General features: G+C 35.6%; 1 protein-coding gene across 8 annotated transcripts in view; it reads right to left on the reverse strand.

The window, feature by feature from the left end:
* SCAPER (S-phase cyclin A associated protein in the ER) overlaps positions 1 to 17,834 on the reverse strand; it is a 171,727-nt gene that overhangs the window by 42,129 nt on the left and 111,764 nt on the right. For all 8 annotated transcript variants that reach the window (XM_075045590.1, XM_075045592.1, XM_075045595.1 and 5 more), the window contains 2 exons: positions 14,423 to 14,538; positions 6,254 to 6,377 (listed from right to left, as the gene is read on the reverse strand). In XM_075045590.1, the coding sequence (XP_074901691.1) occupies positions 6,254 to 6,377; positions 14,423 to 14,538 (240 nt within the window). The remainder of the gene's footprint in view (positions 1 to 6,253; positions 6,378 to 14,422; positions 14,539 to 17,834) is intronic.

A 17,834-nucleotide genomic window follows, 5' to 3' on the forward strand; every position in this document is an offset into this window, starting at 1 on the left:
AGTAAGTGAAGTGTGTGTGGAAGTCCTGCAGTTTTACAGGCAGAATATTGGCAGCACAGACACATCAATCAAGACATGAGGCTCCGAGGTACGTTCACTGTGCTTAATGCTGCTGGACTCCACGTACCAATAGACCTCTGTGGAGGCACTTTTATGAGACAGTTTGAGGCTTTCAACACTGTAATTAGTGATCAATATTGGCTGAAATTTTATTTTCATTCCAGGTTAAAATCATTTACACTTGGTATATGCAAGTGAGGTCACAGAAAATCGTTCCTCCCTGTATAGGTATCAGGAGGGATTTGGTAACACTCAGTGACAAAGAACAACATGCACATTTCTTTATTATTCATTAGCTCTGAGCCTTGTGTTGGTACTTAAAACTCATTGTAATAGCCTGTTTCTGGTGATGAGCCAAGTGAGCAAGTGAGAAGTCTTTAGCTGCTTATTCAAGTTCAATAGGAAAAATAGTATTATATCGCTCCAGTAACTTCTGTTGACTAAAATAATTCATACCTAATGATTCCAATTGCCTACTGGAACGGATGGATTAAGCTTTGCAATGTATAAATCAATTTAAATGTGGTGACTTTGCACTAAGAACACCAAGTTTTAAAATTTGCTAACAAATGCTACTCACTGCTTTTTCACTCAAGAGAAAAACTTATATATAACTTATTTCTTAAAAGAATTAATAATATTTTGTAGTAGAGCCTTCCATTTGCTGTAATGAACAGTACTATAAACAGATAATGTCTATTTTTGTCTTCTAATTGAATGTACATACGAACTGTATTTTCTAAGTATATAGCCCTTAGCTACACAAGTTCATGCTTTAATATAAAACTGTTCTTCCTTATTTGTAAAATAAATAGATCCAGCAGTCTTAATACAATCATTTATTGCAGAGCTGATTTTTCACATTTGATTTTTGCAGCAAGTATGTGTGTGTATTAATACAAAGCAAGACCAAATGTGTTTTTATACTGTGTATGTCAAAGAGGAGATAGAAGGAAATACTGTTTTACAGAAAATGGGTAAATTTGAACTTAATTCCTACCTTTAAAATTTTCCATTTATACGAACTCAAATGCGTGACAAAAGATCAGCTCTTTTACCGAAGAAGTAATTAATGGCATAGTGTGAAAATATGTTGAGATTTATGTTCAAAATTAACTGGGGTGCTTGCAAAAGTGATGTATTACTTCGCTTGTTGATAATTCTATCAAGCAAGGGGGGAGGAAATCTTAAAATTTAACAGTGTAATTATGAAAGCTTTCAAGCTCTGGTTTCTTTGTGTTGATTACACAAGGAGTTAATGATATTCAGAGAAACTGTGTTTACTGAACATGGGCTTCAGATAAGTAAATGTTAAAACATACCACGTTTTTATTTCTGAGGTTTAACAGTTTAACTGACACAAATCTACAGGTACAATTACACACTTAAACTGACTTGTCAAATAATTGGTATAAAACATTTTTAAATCACAAAGGAAAATCAGGAAAAATGTAACTATTGTTCAATTACTTGACACATCCAACATCTCAACGCTATTTTAGCATTTATGGTGACTGCCTATGCTGGGCCTAATCAAGACTCCTACTTTCTTTAAATCAGTTCTTGAACCAGAACGCTCTGATGACCAGATTCTCAGCTCCAGTACAGTCTCCATGAAACTGTTAAGCCGTTCAGCAGAGAATTCCCCTTGTGTAGGGATTCCCTTGCTTCTGAAGAACTGCTGTAAGCTCTTCAGCTCTGCCCAACATCTAGGACTTAATCCTGCAAGATGCTGAACAATATGGCCCCAATCCAGTAAAGCACTTAGGCAAACATTTAATATAGCTCAAAATGTTACTCCACTCTGACTCATGTCACCAAAAGTACCTCTGCATATCAGAGCACATTTTTTTTCTGTGCTAACAAAAAAAACCCCAAAACAAACCCAAACAGTTTCCAGTTAGCAACGTGGAGCTCTGTCACTGAAAACTCATTTATGTTTTTGTCTTGTAAAAAGCATAATCCTTCACAGCCATCAAGAATTTTAAATATAGAGCTGCTAAACCTAAACGGAAAGCCTTCAAACTTTTTGAAGCACCCCATCTCTGCTCATTTGGTCACTTATGTTGTATTCTTCTCCCATTAACAGTGGTGATTTTGTGCGTTTTGCATGTGTAAGTCATTGGGCTTGCCTCAAAAACACGCTGGAAAACACATACTTTCAAAACAGTATCTATAGGATGTCAGACTTTCTATGTAGTAACTAGCAAACTAAAGAAATGGAAACGGCCCAAGAAGTCTATGGGCTTAAGACGGCGCAGATGAAGGTTCCACTTTTGAAACTCCCTACCCCTAAATACTTTAATATGTTATTATGTCTCCTATCCCAGCCCTATTTTCAAGATTTACTACAGGATTAACACACTGGCTTCCTGTGTATTCCTGTGCAAATAAACAAAACATAAGGTTTTGGTCCTTTAAAAGTTACATTATTAAAAAGAGAGAAAAAGACATGAAGTTTCTGTGCTTTTTTACATTGCCAACACTGACTGAATTGCATTGGAAATGACCTAATCCACAGAGCTGACACCTAACTGAGGTACTTTTTGGCCAACCTGAATACTTCTAGGTGCTGGTCTTCAGGTCTCCAACTAGTCCCGAAACTGGAGGGAGAGCAGGTTTTTTAGATCTCTTAGTGACCTGGAGGGTAGAAACTCCCCACACGGCCTCATTGCTAGGGGCTAGGAGTACTGTCAGTGCCACAACGGCTGAACACCGTTTCAAAATGGACCAGAACAGCTAAAAAGCATATATTGCCTTTGATTTTACAATTCTTGCCATAATCAGCACAAACAAACATGAAGCTGCCTTACTTGTTGCAGTACAGAAGATTAAAAAACTGACCACAAAAGGTTAGAAACTAGCAGTGGGGATCAGATGTATACTGTCATTTGGAAGCACGCAAATTAAACGGCAGCACATTCTAGTGAAGAAACGGTGGAGAAAAATCACTTCACTGTGACTAGATAGCCAGATTAACTTAAATCATAGTGACCCAGTTTGAAATTTTCAAAATTTCAACGAGAGCTATAAATGGCAACCAACTCTGGCAAGTCAGACTGCTGGAGAGAGACTGGCAAGACTTTTCTTTTTTTGCTTTTCAATTCTGAAATCAAGCCTGTATGTTGCAAGTTTACATAAAATTATCTACTTAAAGGAATAAAAATAATCTGATTCTAGCCTTTAGCAATTAATCTTAAAACAGAAAGAAAAACAGTCTAAAAATTTTATTGCACGTGCAGGATATTAGCAATAATGCACATGAATAAATGAAGTGCATAGTGGTGACTACCCCAAGCTAGTCATTTGCAATTCTATGTAGTATCCAATTCAAAAATGAAACAAGAAAGAATCCATGTAATTTTGCATATTTATGTGAACAAAGAAATATAACAACAAAAATGTCTCAATTTCTAATTCTTAATTAGTACTGATATGCATTATGCTTTAACTGGTAAAAGCAGGTATGCTATGATGGGAAAGATGTGACTGAATGAACAAAATCCTTCTAAGAATTTTTACTGGACAAGGTGGTCTTGTCCAACTTGTTATTCTCAAAAGCTTTCTGAAATTTCCCTTTGATCTATCTGAGAACATATAGCAGAAAACAAGCTGTCATGCTTTTCTTATTGTGAAATCATAAAAGGACAGACATCCAAAAAAACCGCCCCAAACCCCCATCTATTTACAAAACATAAAATTATTTACAAATGCAGGCACAGATATGTATGGTTTATATATATGTACAGCTTTTTCAGATATCTTCATGGAAGAGTATATGACAGTTGTCACTTGACTAGAACCACCCCCCCCCAAATAAAAAACTATCCTTAGATGCTCCACGTAATTAATTGCTTCTCTCAGTGTGAAACCTTCCAAAATATACAATTAGAAAAGTTCTCAAAGCAGAGCAGAGATAGCAGTCTGTAGATAAATGAAGTTACAACTCTAGCACAAGACTTCTGTGAGTGTAGGTGGAAAGGTTTGATCCATTAACCATTAAAATCAGGAAACACACTACTACTAACCTCAACAGACACCAAATTAGGCATTACCTGAGCTAAGGAGACTAAGAAAGGTAAAATGGTAAGTAAAATCTACAGAAGGTTTCCTACCACTCTGTTTAGGTATGAGATAAAAGAAGGTCTAAACAGCACACTTTTAACAATTAACTTGGGCAGGCTGGATGTCACCAAAAAAAAAAAAAAAAAAAAAACAGTCTATTTGTTATTCTACCATTTCCCACTGGTACCCAAGCTTTCATTGGAAAAAAAAATTATTTTTTTTTTAATAATTCTTCAAGTAATATTTTGAAGAGAAAAATGTTACACCAGTGTAAACAAAAATGAACATTTTGTCACCAGTGAGAAGTGATTGTTTTAAATTTTATTCTTTAAAATGTATAGCTTTGAGTTTTAGCAAAAGTGAAGCACACATTGCATTCGATTGATGAATAAAAACAAAAATAAACCCACATTAAATTGGTTGGAAATAAGGTTCATACTGGCTGTATTCAAGAATATATTTAAAGGTTTCTCAAAACTGGATTATTTCTGCTTCTGCATTCAGCAAATATTGCCACACTTGTTTAATAATTTGGTAACACCTTGCAAATATATGTTCTCATTTATTACTCCTGGTATTACTTGGGGTTTATTTTCCAACAGCAAGTGGAAATACACACAACACTGGCAAAGGCAGCATCATACAGCTCACCAAACTAGAATACTGGAGGCGGTTAAATTCTTTGGAGGGGTGTCTTAATATTTTGGTATTCAGAGCTTGTTCAAATTAAAAAAGTGCTCTCCATTTGTCCATTTCTTTTTCGTAAAAAAGAGAAATTAAAACTTGATCTGATTTATTATATTTCCGAGAGGGAAAAATCAGCGTTAGAAAAGCAGTACTGTATTTATTTTTTTGTACTTAAATATGTACTTCACGGACCTACGAAGATATCCTAGTTTAAGGGCCAATTTTGCCTGAAGAGAACATAAGAGACTTTATGCATAGGAAAGAAAAGTCCACTGTGGATCATGGGAAATATTAAGCTTTAATTACAGTTTTGCTGCAATTCAAGGCTAGTATTTGGCAACAGACTGAAAACAGCTCTAAGCGTAGTAAATTTTTCTTATGTAGTATCTCCGATCTGTAGGTGGCCAACATTTCCTAAGAAATACCCTCTGTATTTCTTCAGGAAAAGTGCAGGTTGTTCACACAGCGCTGCACTGAGAAAAGGGAAGGTGTTTGGCATCAGAATGGATCTTGTCACTTGTGAAGTGCTGAAGGATTTCATCTCTTGTGTAATTACCCATGGAGCCTGTGCGCTGGCTTGCTCTGCGGAGAGCCAGCAATGTTGTGACTGGGCCAGCACAATACATGCACCTTTCACTAAGTATATTTGAAATCTAATACCTGGAATCCTCTTGGAAAGATTTGGTGAAGAACAATGAGCTGGCAGCTACTTAGCAGAGAATGCACAAGTTGCATTCAGGTTTTTTTTGTGTCAAGGACCTTCGGACTATCTTTTTAAAGTGTTCATCAACAGTCCTATGGCTTGTTGATTCTAACAGTGTCATTTAAATTATTTAAAGTATGTACATAACTTTTCAATTAACAAACTGCTTGGCTCATGAAAATACATACACACATTTATAAGTAGAAAACCAAGACTAAATATCTTATGATGAGCAGGTCACTATGAATTAAAAATGAGTTTTCAAATAAAATATTTAATGACATTTCAAATTAAATGCAACATTGGAAAATTAAAACTTTCATAGTTAAAGAGTCCTGCTATTTAAGCACTTCAGCAAATCAAAGTACAGCGACGTATTGACCTGACTTATATTCCTGATACCAAAACATGTTAGAATCACACATAATATTCTATACTTTAAACATTACTACAGGGTGAATTAAAGACAACAACCTCAGAAAACATTAAAGATAGAACATTGTCCACTCCCGAGAGTTCCTGGTATGCATGCTTTTGCAGAATTTATTAGCAGAAGCAAGTATACCCATTTATATGGAAGTATAGTAGATACAGTTACCAAATACATACAACAAAAGAATCTTACTCTTTTGAGCCTTTATAGTCTCATGTATCTCCTGGTGTTCTTATACTCTAAATACTCTAATATGTTTGTGAAGCACACAAACATTTCTAAATTAAAATAGCTATTTTACATACCGTAAACTGGTGTATCAACAGGTCCATTAGAAAAGTGATCTTATTACTAAAAAGAACGTAGGTGCAGTTTTCTGCACAATTACTGCAGGTGAGGCTGTAAGCATTTACTGTACTGCAGAGGGACCTAAAAAATCAGAAGGAAAGAAAAATAAAAATAAGAATTTTACTTCTTTCTTCACTAAATCAAAAGCAAATAAATGGAAGCACATCAAAAAACAACCTTTCAGCAATACACATTCGTTCTCTTGAACTTGGGATTCCAAACAGAACTAAAAATTTACATGAAATCAATTAAATAATCAGTAACTTCAAAACAGTAAAGCCATACTTATCAGAAGTCATGCACTGTATGGCTACTGGACTCTTCCATATTCAAAACTCATAACAGAACTTACACAGACTACCAGCTAATTTCGTAATTTGGATATGTAATATTCTTTTCTTGTGGCTTATAGTTATATCACACAAGTAATTTGGGTATAAGGTCCGCTTCCTAGCACAACCTTCAAGAAAAAAAAACCTGTATGAAGTAATTCACAGTATACTGGGACCAGCTTCAGCAAGAGGCTATTGCGTAGCGCCTGTGAACTAATCAAGGAATGGAGAGGATCAAGTAATTTGCACTGAGCAAGCAAAACTGCACAGGTGAAATTCCTGTCCAAAAACTTCTTCTGACATATTGTGAACCACTACTGTATAGAGCCTTTAAGCGTTAGCGTATAACTACAATAGCATCAACTGACCTACACCTATGGCTGGCAGGAAGAGGTTACAAGTTTGCAACAGTAAGAACAGAAAATCATAAGCACAATGAGTCACAGAAAGCTCCAGATGTACAAAACATGCCCAATTATTCTTTGCATCATGTGCAGTAATTTCCATCTGCTCCCATTATAGTGCTCTTCTCAAAACAGGATTTGCAGGGAAGCTGGGACCAGTCCTATAGAATATACTCTCGGAGAAGATAAATCTCATCATGGATAATACTATTTCAGAATAAACACAAAATTAATTTCTTGAACTTTGCTTACTACAAAAGCTATCACTGTTACTATACAAATACGCACATAGACACACAACACAAATGAATCAAATATATACAGTAATAAAGATGGCTAGAAATTCAAGTTGTCTAAAGTAAACCAAAAGGAAAAGAACTTTTACTTTGTTGTTGTTTTTTTTTAACGTGAAAAAATGTGACTAAGTTCAAATAAGCTCCACAGAAGAAAATAAATTGTAAGCACTGTCAAAAGGTCATACAAAAGTGGGATTGCAACAAACAAGTTATCATACAGAAATCATCAAAGCTGGTATTTAACATAACAAGCTGCAGACTAATTCAACATACTTACAAAGAGAGACTTGAGTTTTATGCTTTATTTTTCTCCCAAAATATTTTTTGAAACAACAAAGTTATTTACATAATAAGGGAGGCTGCTTTACTGATTGCTGTGGCATCTGATTACTTAGCACAGCTCCCAGGAGTTGAAATCGAAGCGTCTTATATACATCCATTGTATTCTCAAGCCAAGAAAAGCTGGAAATGCTCAGACGCCAGAATATTTAGAGTAAATTTTTTTTCATTTGTATTTCTGGATTGTCTTTTCTTCAGCTGGAGAAAGAATTTTGAATTTTAAAAAGTAAAATTACCTTGCTTGGTTTGATCTGTAAAAAAATAAAGAACATTCATACCTTTCCTTCATTAATATTCTGAGCATCACCATATTACCAGTTATATTAATTTTACTGTACTGGTAATTAATTTTACTCTACTGCCTAATTAAATCAGTTTCAATCTGCAGTTCACATGACATGAAAACAATATTAAAATATTATTTGTTGATCAAAGGCAGGTTCATTTTCACCTATTTCATCTAATTTTTACCCTACAAGGACAACACCTACACGTAATTCAAGTAGCATGCTTCACATGCATTTTTTAAAACCTCCCTTGCAACAGGATTCTCTCCTCCTATCCTGACTGTATAAAGGTATTTATTTCACTTTCCTCAGTAATGCTGAAAAAAATTTTCATTAGGCACCTACTTCTACGTTTCATGGAAGATTACTCCCCGGTGTAGGTGTGTTTACGGGGAGAGAGATATTGGTAGTTTCTATTTTCAGTTGCGAAGATGCTTTAAATCAGCATCTGCCATTTTAACAGCTATTCTAAAATAAAGATTAATTCTATTTAAATATAAACATTATAATTTATCCAAAGTGTCAAATATGAACTTGGTGGGTTAACTTATTATTTTGACAGCATTTCAGAGTTTCTGAGGTGATTAAGTTAATTCATGCAATAATGTTTTTTGATACATGGGATTCCTAACTCCCAAGAGGATCATTTATTTTACATTTGAAAACACAAAACCTTTCCACTTTATATATAGAACAAATTCCATGGTAATAATGCATCATGTTTTTGTATTTCCCAACTGAATCTCATGTCAGAAAGAGTACTTGCATTTTCAGAGACTCAAATAATGCATTTGAAAAGGTGGTGTATGCAAATGGATGTCAAATTAATTTTTCACAAGAATAAAGAGGGTTCTTTTAATTGATAACATACGCTTGCTAACTATGGTTCATCTAAATACATTCTAATTACAGCACACTCTGAACTATGATTCAGTTCCACAATTTTTTTTTTAATTCAAAATTGGAAGTGTCAAGCACAGAAGCCATCCCCAGGTGGTTCGCGGTGTTAAATGGCAGATTAAAGACAGCACGACTAATTTCTTTACTTTAATCTTATTAAGGGAACAACAGCTGTCAACTGTCACCATTTCTGCACAAGGCCTCTGAGACAAGCAGAGTGCTGCGAATGTCAAGCCAGAACTTACTTTAACCACCAGTTAAACTCTGTGGGATGAAAAACTTAATAAATTTCTTACCATGTTTTCCCCTGTCGGAAGCTCTAACTGCTCTTAATTCCAAAACTTTTATCTCAAGAGATATCAAAATCAGTTGAAATAGTAATGTATGAGCCTCATGTAAAGCAGCTGTTTATTGATTACTGATGTTCCTCTAAACTTTGTATCACACCCGCAAATCAGCTTTAAAGCTATGTTAGACAGCATTTATACTCAAACCACACAGTAAGTGCCCTCTGATGTAAGGCTTTCCTCTAAAGTAAATCCAATTATAAAAACACTCATTATGGTACACAAACGTTGATCCAAAAAAGAAATGGGTCTTTAAACTAGACAAAAATATGCATCTGTGTGTGATATTTATTTTACGTGAGTACAAAGAAATAGGAAGAGGATTCATTTTAATCAACGTTTTCAAGCTAGATTTCAACAGTTTGTATGTATGTAATTTTCTTTTATGCTAGCATATCTTCACTCTCCTCAATTTGCTTGATATAAACAAGTTCACAAACTTTTATTCAAAATACTGAGGCAGCAACAGTATCCAACCATGGAAAACTAATCCACCATAGTGCACCAGGATATGTAGGTGAGAACTCACAACTGCTGCTTTATAAAAATCAGGACATGATCAACATAAAACAATTAGCCTGTTTCAAGCGTAAAGCTTTTTCACATTACTTTCAACTTCTGAAGATTATAAATGAACGTACTTTGATTATCAATGAAGAAAATAACCCAAATAGCTCAATTTGGCAGCGAAATAATACAAAACTAAACATTATCAAATTTAGGATGTGTTGATTCAGTATAAACTGCTCATTTTTAACCAGTTTGAATATTATGCAGCACTCTGATGGGGAAAGAAAGTGATCAGTATTGGTATTTAAAAGCTGAGTTGAGAAGAAGCGGGAGGTGAGCTATTACTGAAAACGGTGCACAGAATGGCTGTAGAGTGGAATGGTTGAAGAAGCACCAAGGTAAGAATATGGATTGAAACAACAACAACAACAAAAAATTGATGTTAAGGTAAAAATACCAATTTTAACTCTTGAAGACTATACAGACCCTTATACTTCACTCATGGGGCCTATTACACAAGCAGGAACCCTCCAAGATTCATAATCAATTACTCTTTTGTCTGTGTTTTACATTATTTAAGGATATCCAATTAAAAAATGGACTCCAGCTGAAGTCTAGTCTCAATTAATAGAGAGAAGACAACTCAGCAACAATTCTCTTTCAAGATCAGAGTTTCATTCTGAAATGTTACTGTACTTATGAATAAACTCTTGAATAACAACTGATGATCAAACAATTAATTTACCCCAACATTTACAGGTGTGATAGAATTTGAAAATCTTCTACAGAAATACTCCAATCCCTGGCTTATCAATTGTTTCATTGCGAGATCTGGCTCTCAATCCAAAAGTTTCGTAACGTTTCACAGAGCTCCTTTTGACAATAAAACTAGTTCCTGTATCACACAGGAGGGCAAGTTTACTTTATTCTTGGGCTCTGAGAGCTTGAAATCCAGCTCTGAGACACACAGCAAGAATACATCATGGAAAGAGACAGATGCTGCAGGCTTCAGATGTTGAACTTGCACAGTGCTCATTCTCTTTAGGGTATCTTTATGTCCTTGCACCAACTGCTAGTTTTCAATGAATGTCTCTCTAGAGGGAATAACCTTACAAGAAAATAAGAAAGCTTGTTTTGTACTTTCTGTAAAAAAAATTGTGGACAATCCTATAGAACTGCATGAACAGTAACAGCGCAGCTTAAGAAATGTATGCTCATAAAACCAAATAAATATTACAAACAACAAGCTATAAAACCAGTTCTCAGCTCAAAATAGCTCTTACTGAAAAAAGAAATTTGTATCAACCCCATCCATAATATTATGCAGGCACTATTTTCTGCTTTTTATGTATATAGTTATGGTTTGGGCTTTTTTCACCCTGATAATATTTGCTTTAAATAAATGATACAAGAAATTGTATGAATAGAGAAGACACATCATAATAAACCAGACTTTAGTCATGTCTTAACTTGTAACAAAAGTCCTCCTTTGTTCCTCATACGACTGCTGCTTATTTCTATATAAAACGCTGGTCACCTAAGGAAGTCAAAGTATTTCACAAATGTTAATTAAACAAACCCTACAAACCTCATTTGTCAGCAGACTAGTTACAGTTTTCAAGGCCAGTAACATGTCATGGCACAAAGGGGCTAAATGAGTTGCTCATAGCACATATGCAAGGCAACACAGGGGATGAGACTCATCTTCTGGTCTTGATCTTAAGTCATTCAATTGTTTGCTGTGCAGCTCCCATTTGCTTTTTAGTAGAAGTGTAAGAAAAATACCATAAGACTCTGAAACCTCTTGAAATTCTGCTGAATAGGTCTTATTTTGTGGAGAACTGAACAAATCCAGGAAAATTACAAAATGCTACTTCAAGAAATAATGCGGCTGGATACTAATTTGTATGTTAACACCAATAATAAAACTTACTATAATCCACTGCTTTCTCTTTTCCTTTTTCAGTGATTTATTTGAAGGGGAGAAAAATTGCCCCAACACCAAATCTATCATCTGTCTCATAAATGTCACATCTTATTCACAGTATTTGCCGTTCTGCTGCTCTAACTACCAATCTGGACAGTAGTACAAAACAACAGGCATATTGTTAAATCTTCTGATAATAAAGCTTTATCTTGTAGACATGGGATTAAAGTTCTGAGCTGCACCATACTGCCAGGATTTTGGAGAAAGAGAGATGTAGATAATAGCCCTTCTAATCTCCTCACCTACTTGTAAATAGCTTATCCTCATCACAAAACAACAGACAAATTCCCAATTTAAGATGAGTACAAATGGTTAAACATTGCAAGAGCACACAAACAATCTTAAGTACAGTAGTGTCCTGTAGCAAAGCATATTTGGTGAGGGGAAGACGGGAGGGCAATTAATGAAAGGTCTTAATTCAACTTCTTTCCACAGGATTTTGTTTTGTCTTTAAACAGAGAAAACTGCTGATTTGCTAGATTCAAAGTTTAAGAAGTCAGGATGCAAATTACATTTGCACAGAAGAAAGAAAAATAATTTCAAACTCATTTCAAAAATTAAATGAGGAGAAATGCGATATAAATTTTCTTCCTCATTTTAAGAACTGAATACATTCTATCATTATCCTTTGGTTTTGAAACTCTCTCAAACATTCTATATTTACAGCAACACATTTGAAGAATTTCTTAAATATTTTCAGTGAGACCATACTAATATGCATTAACATGGCTTCTCTAAACCAGCCACATTTGTGCCTGTTTCAAACTGCTCACGGAAAGTCCCACCCTCTGGAACTACTGCTTGCTCTTGACAGCCGCGCTGCGGATTCTGCACAAAATATGTTCTTCTCTATCAGAAAGAATAGAGGAGGCTCTGCATCACACGCAGCAACATCAAGTTCCCTGCTACATTTCTAGCAGACTCTAGACCCTGTAAGTTAGACTCAAGCAGTTAGACTCCTGCAGAAAAAAAACATGCAAGAGCAGTTAGCTTTAGAAAGGAGGATCCTGTGTTAACTTACGTGCAACCTGATGTATAACTACCAAACTACAATACTTTCAGATGCCTATAAACTGGAGACTGCAGTTTGCTGTAAAGTTGAATGAAATGCTGTTATTTCAGTAGTGGAGCTAAGTTCTTCAGTAGATTTTTTTAACATACAAAGCTGTCAGAATAGTTTATATTAATCTCTTTTCTGCCTTGATATTTCTTTTGGAAATACAGAGAGTTGAAAATTTGTGTTAATAAAAGAACATCTAAAGAATTTTTTAAAGGTTTAAAAATTCTGTTTATAATTCAGTCATGAATAGGCTCAGGAATCTGAGAAACCAGTTCTACTGGTCTGAAATAGGTATGAGACAGAGAGTAACTGTCATAGAGAGGAGAACCTCTGATAAATCTCCTTGGATGTTCTTTCTGTTACACAAATGCAGCTGACGGGGCTTTATTTACCAGCAGACAAGTTCCTTTGAGAACTAATACATCCTCATACTGTCTAACAGACTTCAAACAAAATGTTTTCAGTAACGTAAACACAATATTCTCACACCTTCTCAACAAAGGTTGACAAAGTGAGACTATTCCTAAAATGAAAGAAGAAAAATCAAGGATGTATAGAAGATGCACGTTCTAAGAATTTAAAGCTAAATTTAAGCTAAGCTTTATGTGGTCGCACAGTGCAGCCCCTTCTCTTGCAAAGTTTATCCCACATCGATGAGAGTAACTCAAAATTATAGCCTCTGCAAATTAACAATTCCAAAGGCTGCTGCTGAGCTGCTCACCATAGGACCAATTCAGGATTGCTCATCAGTTAGAGCTGGCTGGACTTGCAGCGAGTGCATTCTGCATGACTTACTGGGAAAGTAGGAATTTTATTCTCTTTGAAGAGTAAAGGTAGTATCTTAAACCCACTTTTTTTCCTTGGTGTTCTTTCCTAGCACTTTACACCTGTCCCGTAACATATTAATGAACAGTTTTAATGCAAACCCTCACAATGTAGCACTTACATTCCAATTATTACAATATTAAAATACATCTACAAACAAATGATGACAATGGTACACAACAGGGTATCTTGGGCTTGGTTCCTCTTGTGCTAAAACCATGCCTAGCTGGGCTCTGAAAGCACATATGTGCTTTTGCATGGATAAAAATTACAGTTAGAGATTAGGGGAAAATGCATGCTTTTGAGTTATCAGTTTTTGCAGGCATTCTGTTTAGTCACCACCTATTTTTTAGGGATTAGACATTTAAACCCTTCTATTCTTATGTGCTATAAAGAGGAATTCCTCTAATCGACAAGAATTTTGATTTACCTGTTTGTAGAAGCCCTTTCAGCTAGCAGTATCTTACAACTGATTTCATTTTAAAAGCAGACTCCAATGAATTGCAATCCTTTAAAAAATTCCTCCACTTCCCACTGGAGATCTCTACAGACTAACTTCAAAAGATATGCACCTCCTCTTTGTTTAACACAGTTTTCTCTTTTCTCATTTTATACAATTAGGGACGCCACTGCTCAAATATATCACAGCTAGAAATAAAATCACCAGGTTAGAAACCAGAGGTTGAGTGGAAAAGTCTTTCACCTTCCATGGCAGTGTACAGTACAGCACAGTTCGAAGTTCAACACTCGACTATGAGGAGAAGCAGCAGCAAAGCAGCAGATGTGAAATAAATATTCTAGTGATTCTAAGTGGCAAATGAAGGACCAATCATACTTACTTAAAAGGAATCCGTGAAACCGCATTCAGATTGGTGGGAGAAGTCACTGCTTGAAGAACATTTTCAAGGGCAGTCAGTCCTCCTGCAGCCCGAAATGCTATTTGATCTGCTGTGTTCTAGATAAACACAAACACAGAAGAGATCCAACAGAAATTAAAGAAATTCCTACATAAAAGATATGCCTGATAGACAATTGTCCTGAGTTTCATCAATGCAGCAAATCCTTAACCCATTTATTTATCATGTTGAACACCTTTGAAAAAAGCATTTCACTGCCAGTGCACAGGGAATAGTATTCTTTAGAGCAGGAGTTCAAATTCTCAGGTGCTATTTTTCTCAAAGATCATATATACATATCAAATACTATATAGGTAATACAGTTGAATACCATATTTCCTGTAATGACATACTGCTACAGGGATTTTAATAAATTTAATCTTTATCTGTTGCCGTTATCTTTGTAGCTATACTTTATTGCTTTGTATACGATTTAAAGAATATAGACAATCTCTAGATGGGTACTTCCTCTTTTTTACAAACTTTTCCAAAAGGAAACAATCTCCAGGTTTGTTCCCTGATTTGTTCATTGTATGCATAAAATAGCTTAGGCAGATCACTTTAAAATGCTGAGAACCATCATTACGTTGATGATACCTGGTTACATATTTCATGGCACCTGGACCCATCAGTTAAGTTGCTGATCTGGAAGAAAGCCTGACAGTGTCACCAGTCAGATGTTTTATTTTATCCTCAATCTTGGGAAGACAGAAATGTTGCCTGACAGATGCTGTTGAGGATACAAGTTGGTTAGCTGTTCTGTCTTCTCAAATTAATTGCCTGGAGTTTAAGAATCATGTTAAAAATCTGGATGTGATTTTTGGTAGTGCTTCAGTTACGGGAAACTACAGAGGTAAAGTTTGAAAATGTCACCTAGATGATTAGTGTAGTTTATCTCTTTGGCAACTCCAACTTACTACCCACCCAGGTCCTTTGTCTAATACACTGCTTGCAGCTTATTCAAAATGTAGCAGAATGAATGAATATTTTTAGCTCTGAGGTGCGACATTCACATCCAGCTTGTTTTGCATTCATTATGCTATGTTATTGGTTACAAATGGAAAGATTCAATTTAAATTAGTCTTGTATTTGTTCCCAGCTTTCTAGATTAACTTTTATTTATTCTAGGTGTCCTCTTTGAACTTCCACTTCGCTGAATTTTACACTTAAATACCTTCCTACCATTATTCTTACAGTTTGCAAATGACTGAGTTTTTGCTGGAGCAGGTCCAGTATTTTAGAATTTACTCACGCCCTTTTCCTTTCCTGCAAAATTGGTTTTATCTCCTACTGCTTAAAATAGAGCAAGTAAGACCTTTTTCTTCACTACTTTTAAGTTGCTGATTTTGTGTAACTTTATTGGCAGTTTGTATTTAATCATCTTGATTTTGTCAATGATGAGGATATTCTAGTTAATACAAAATCATTTCTTTCCCCCCCCCAGTGCTGCAAGCACTTGGCATGTGGGGAAAAAAAATGGGAAGTGCTCTATAAATACAATCATTATTAGTCCGTAAAGAATGTATTATACTATAACAAACTAACAGAAAAAACTGCTAGTGACTCTGGCCATAAAATCTTTCTTTGAACAATCAGAAATATAATTGAGCAAGACAGAGTATGATTTAGAAGGGAAACATTTTTCCCTATGAGAATGAGACATTAATATGTAAACACAAAAGTATACATTTTTTTTTCAATCATGCAACTTTCTCTCCATAAGTTTCTTTCAAGCAAACATCTATATTCTATTTAAGTTCCAAGCTCCAGAAAAACTGTTCAGAGAAGTCAGATATTCAAAAAGAAAGCATGTTCCACAATTAATATGAACTGCATGTAGATTTTTAGACAGCCAAAAGATTTACCTTCAAAGGAATAACTAGCCTCAAATGAATGGAAATCTGTGTGCCAACTCACCAAGCAGTTGAGATAATTAACCACTGATTTCCTACAGGCTAACTGATAAAAAATAATTTCTAGCAGTCAATTTTAGTCCAGTTAGCCCAGTAAGTATGCCTTAACTAAAGAGTTATTTTTGAGTTTCACTCATATATTCCTCCTTTACTTCCTCTCCCTCCCTTCCAACTCAGAAAAACTCCAAGCAACAACAAAAAAAGCCTCCTTAAAGCACTCCCCAGTCGGGGACCTCTGATACAACACAACACAGCAACTGCGCGTCCAGTGTGCAGTGTGACTGCGATCAATCTGCAGTAAGCACTGCCTCCCCTGCAATGCTTTCCCACCAGCCTCCTGATAGAGCCATAACGAAGAGACAGCCAAACAGCGAAGAAATAGTCTTGCCACAAATCAGACAGTATTATTTGAGCACCTTGGCTTACGGCCGCAGTTCTCAAACCTTCTCCTCTTCCTCCCCTGCTCCACCAGTGCTGCAGAGTGGTTCAGCACCCCCCTGCCAAAGCCTGGGGCCTTTCTAACTTATCAATTTTCACTTCAGCTTAAAACTTCACAAGTCTAAGGAGAGATTCTCTTATTTCAAGCGTGCATGTTCCTTGGTAATCAACACACACACACAACCAGTGTAGACAAATGTGCAGGAGGATTTCTGCATAAGCTTGGCATGCCAGCATCGCAGCACACAAATGAGAAAGACATTTATGTGACACTGCTGATTTATTTGCTACAGCATATTTGTTAGTGCTACTTCAGTTTTAAATGTGCCAAGCACTTCCCATTTCTCACTTTCCCTATTTCTCATGGGAGATTATGCCACAACCTATTAGCTCTCGTGGCGAAGAAGTCTTTCCCGTCATTTAGACCAAATATGCCCTTTCTCTCTTTCATCCCATTACTCTGAGTTATATCCCGTTTTATTGCACTCGTTTTGTTTCTCCCCTTAGTAATTACTCCATTCTTGAAATCGTACACTGTTACATTTTCCTACTTGGCTTGTTTCTCAACTCTACATATTCACTGATGCTAAACCCACCCTTTTCTTTTATTTTTTTTCATGTAAATTTTTCTTATTTGTGATTTTTTTCCAGAACTTCTCTTTTCTCCATAAATACCTAGTAATGAAGTGTCCAGAAAGGAACCTCCCCCCACAGCCAATCACCAGAGCTACACTGAAAGAAGCTATAATGTCTCCCTATTCTGAGGGGAGATCTCCATGTGTCTGCTTAAAAAGAGTATTAATCTTTTGAAGCTGTTTGATTTCCTACATGCTCTCCTTCCACTTCAGTCTGGAGCATCACTTCTTTTCAGCATCACTTCTCTTATAGACAGACTTTTCTTCAGAGTGCCTGTTTCACTTTTGCCTAATGTTTTATTAAAGACAAGTATATTTTGCAAAATACAAATTTACATTTTAAAGAACTTCTTTTACTACTACATTTTT

Source organism: Buteo buteo, chromosome 13 (genome assembly GCF_964188355.1).
Source record: "Buteo buteo chromosome 13, bButBut1.hap1.1, whole genome shotgun sequence".
Classification (NCBI taxonomy): domain Eukaryota; kingdom Metazoa; phylum Chordata; class Aves; order Accipitriformes; family Accipitridae; genus Buteo; species Buteo buteo.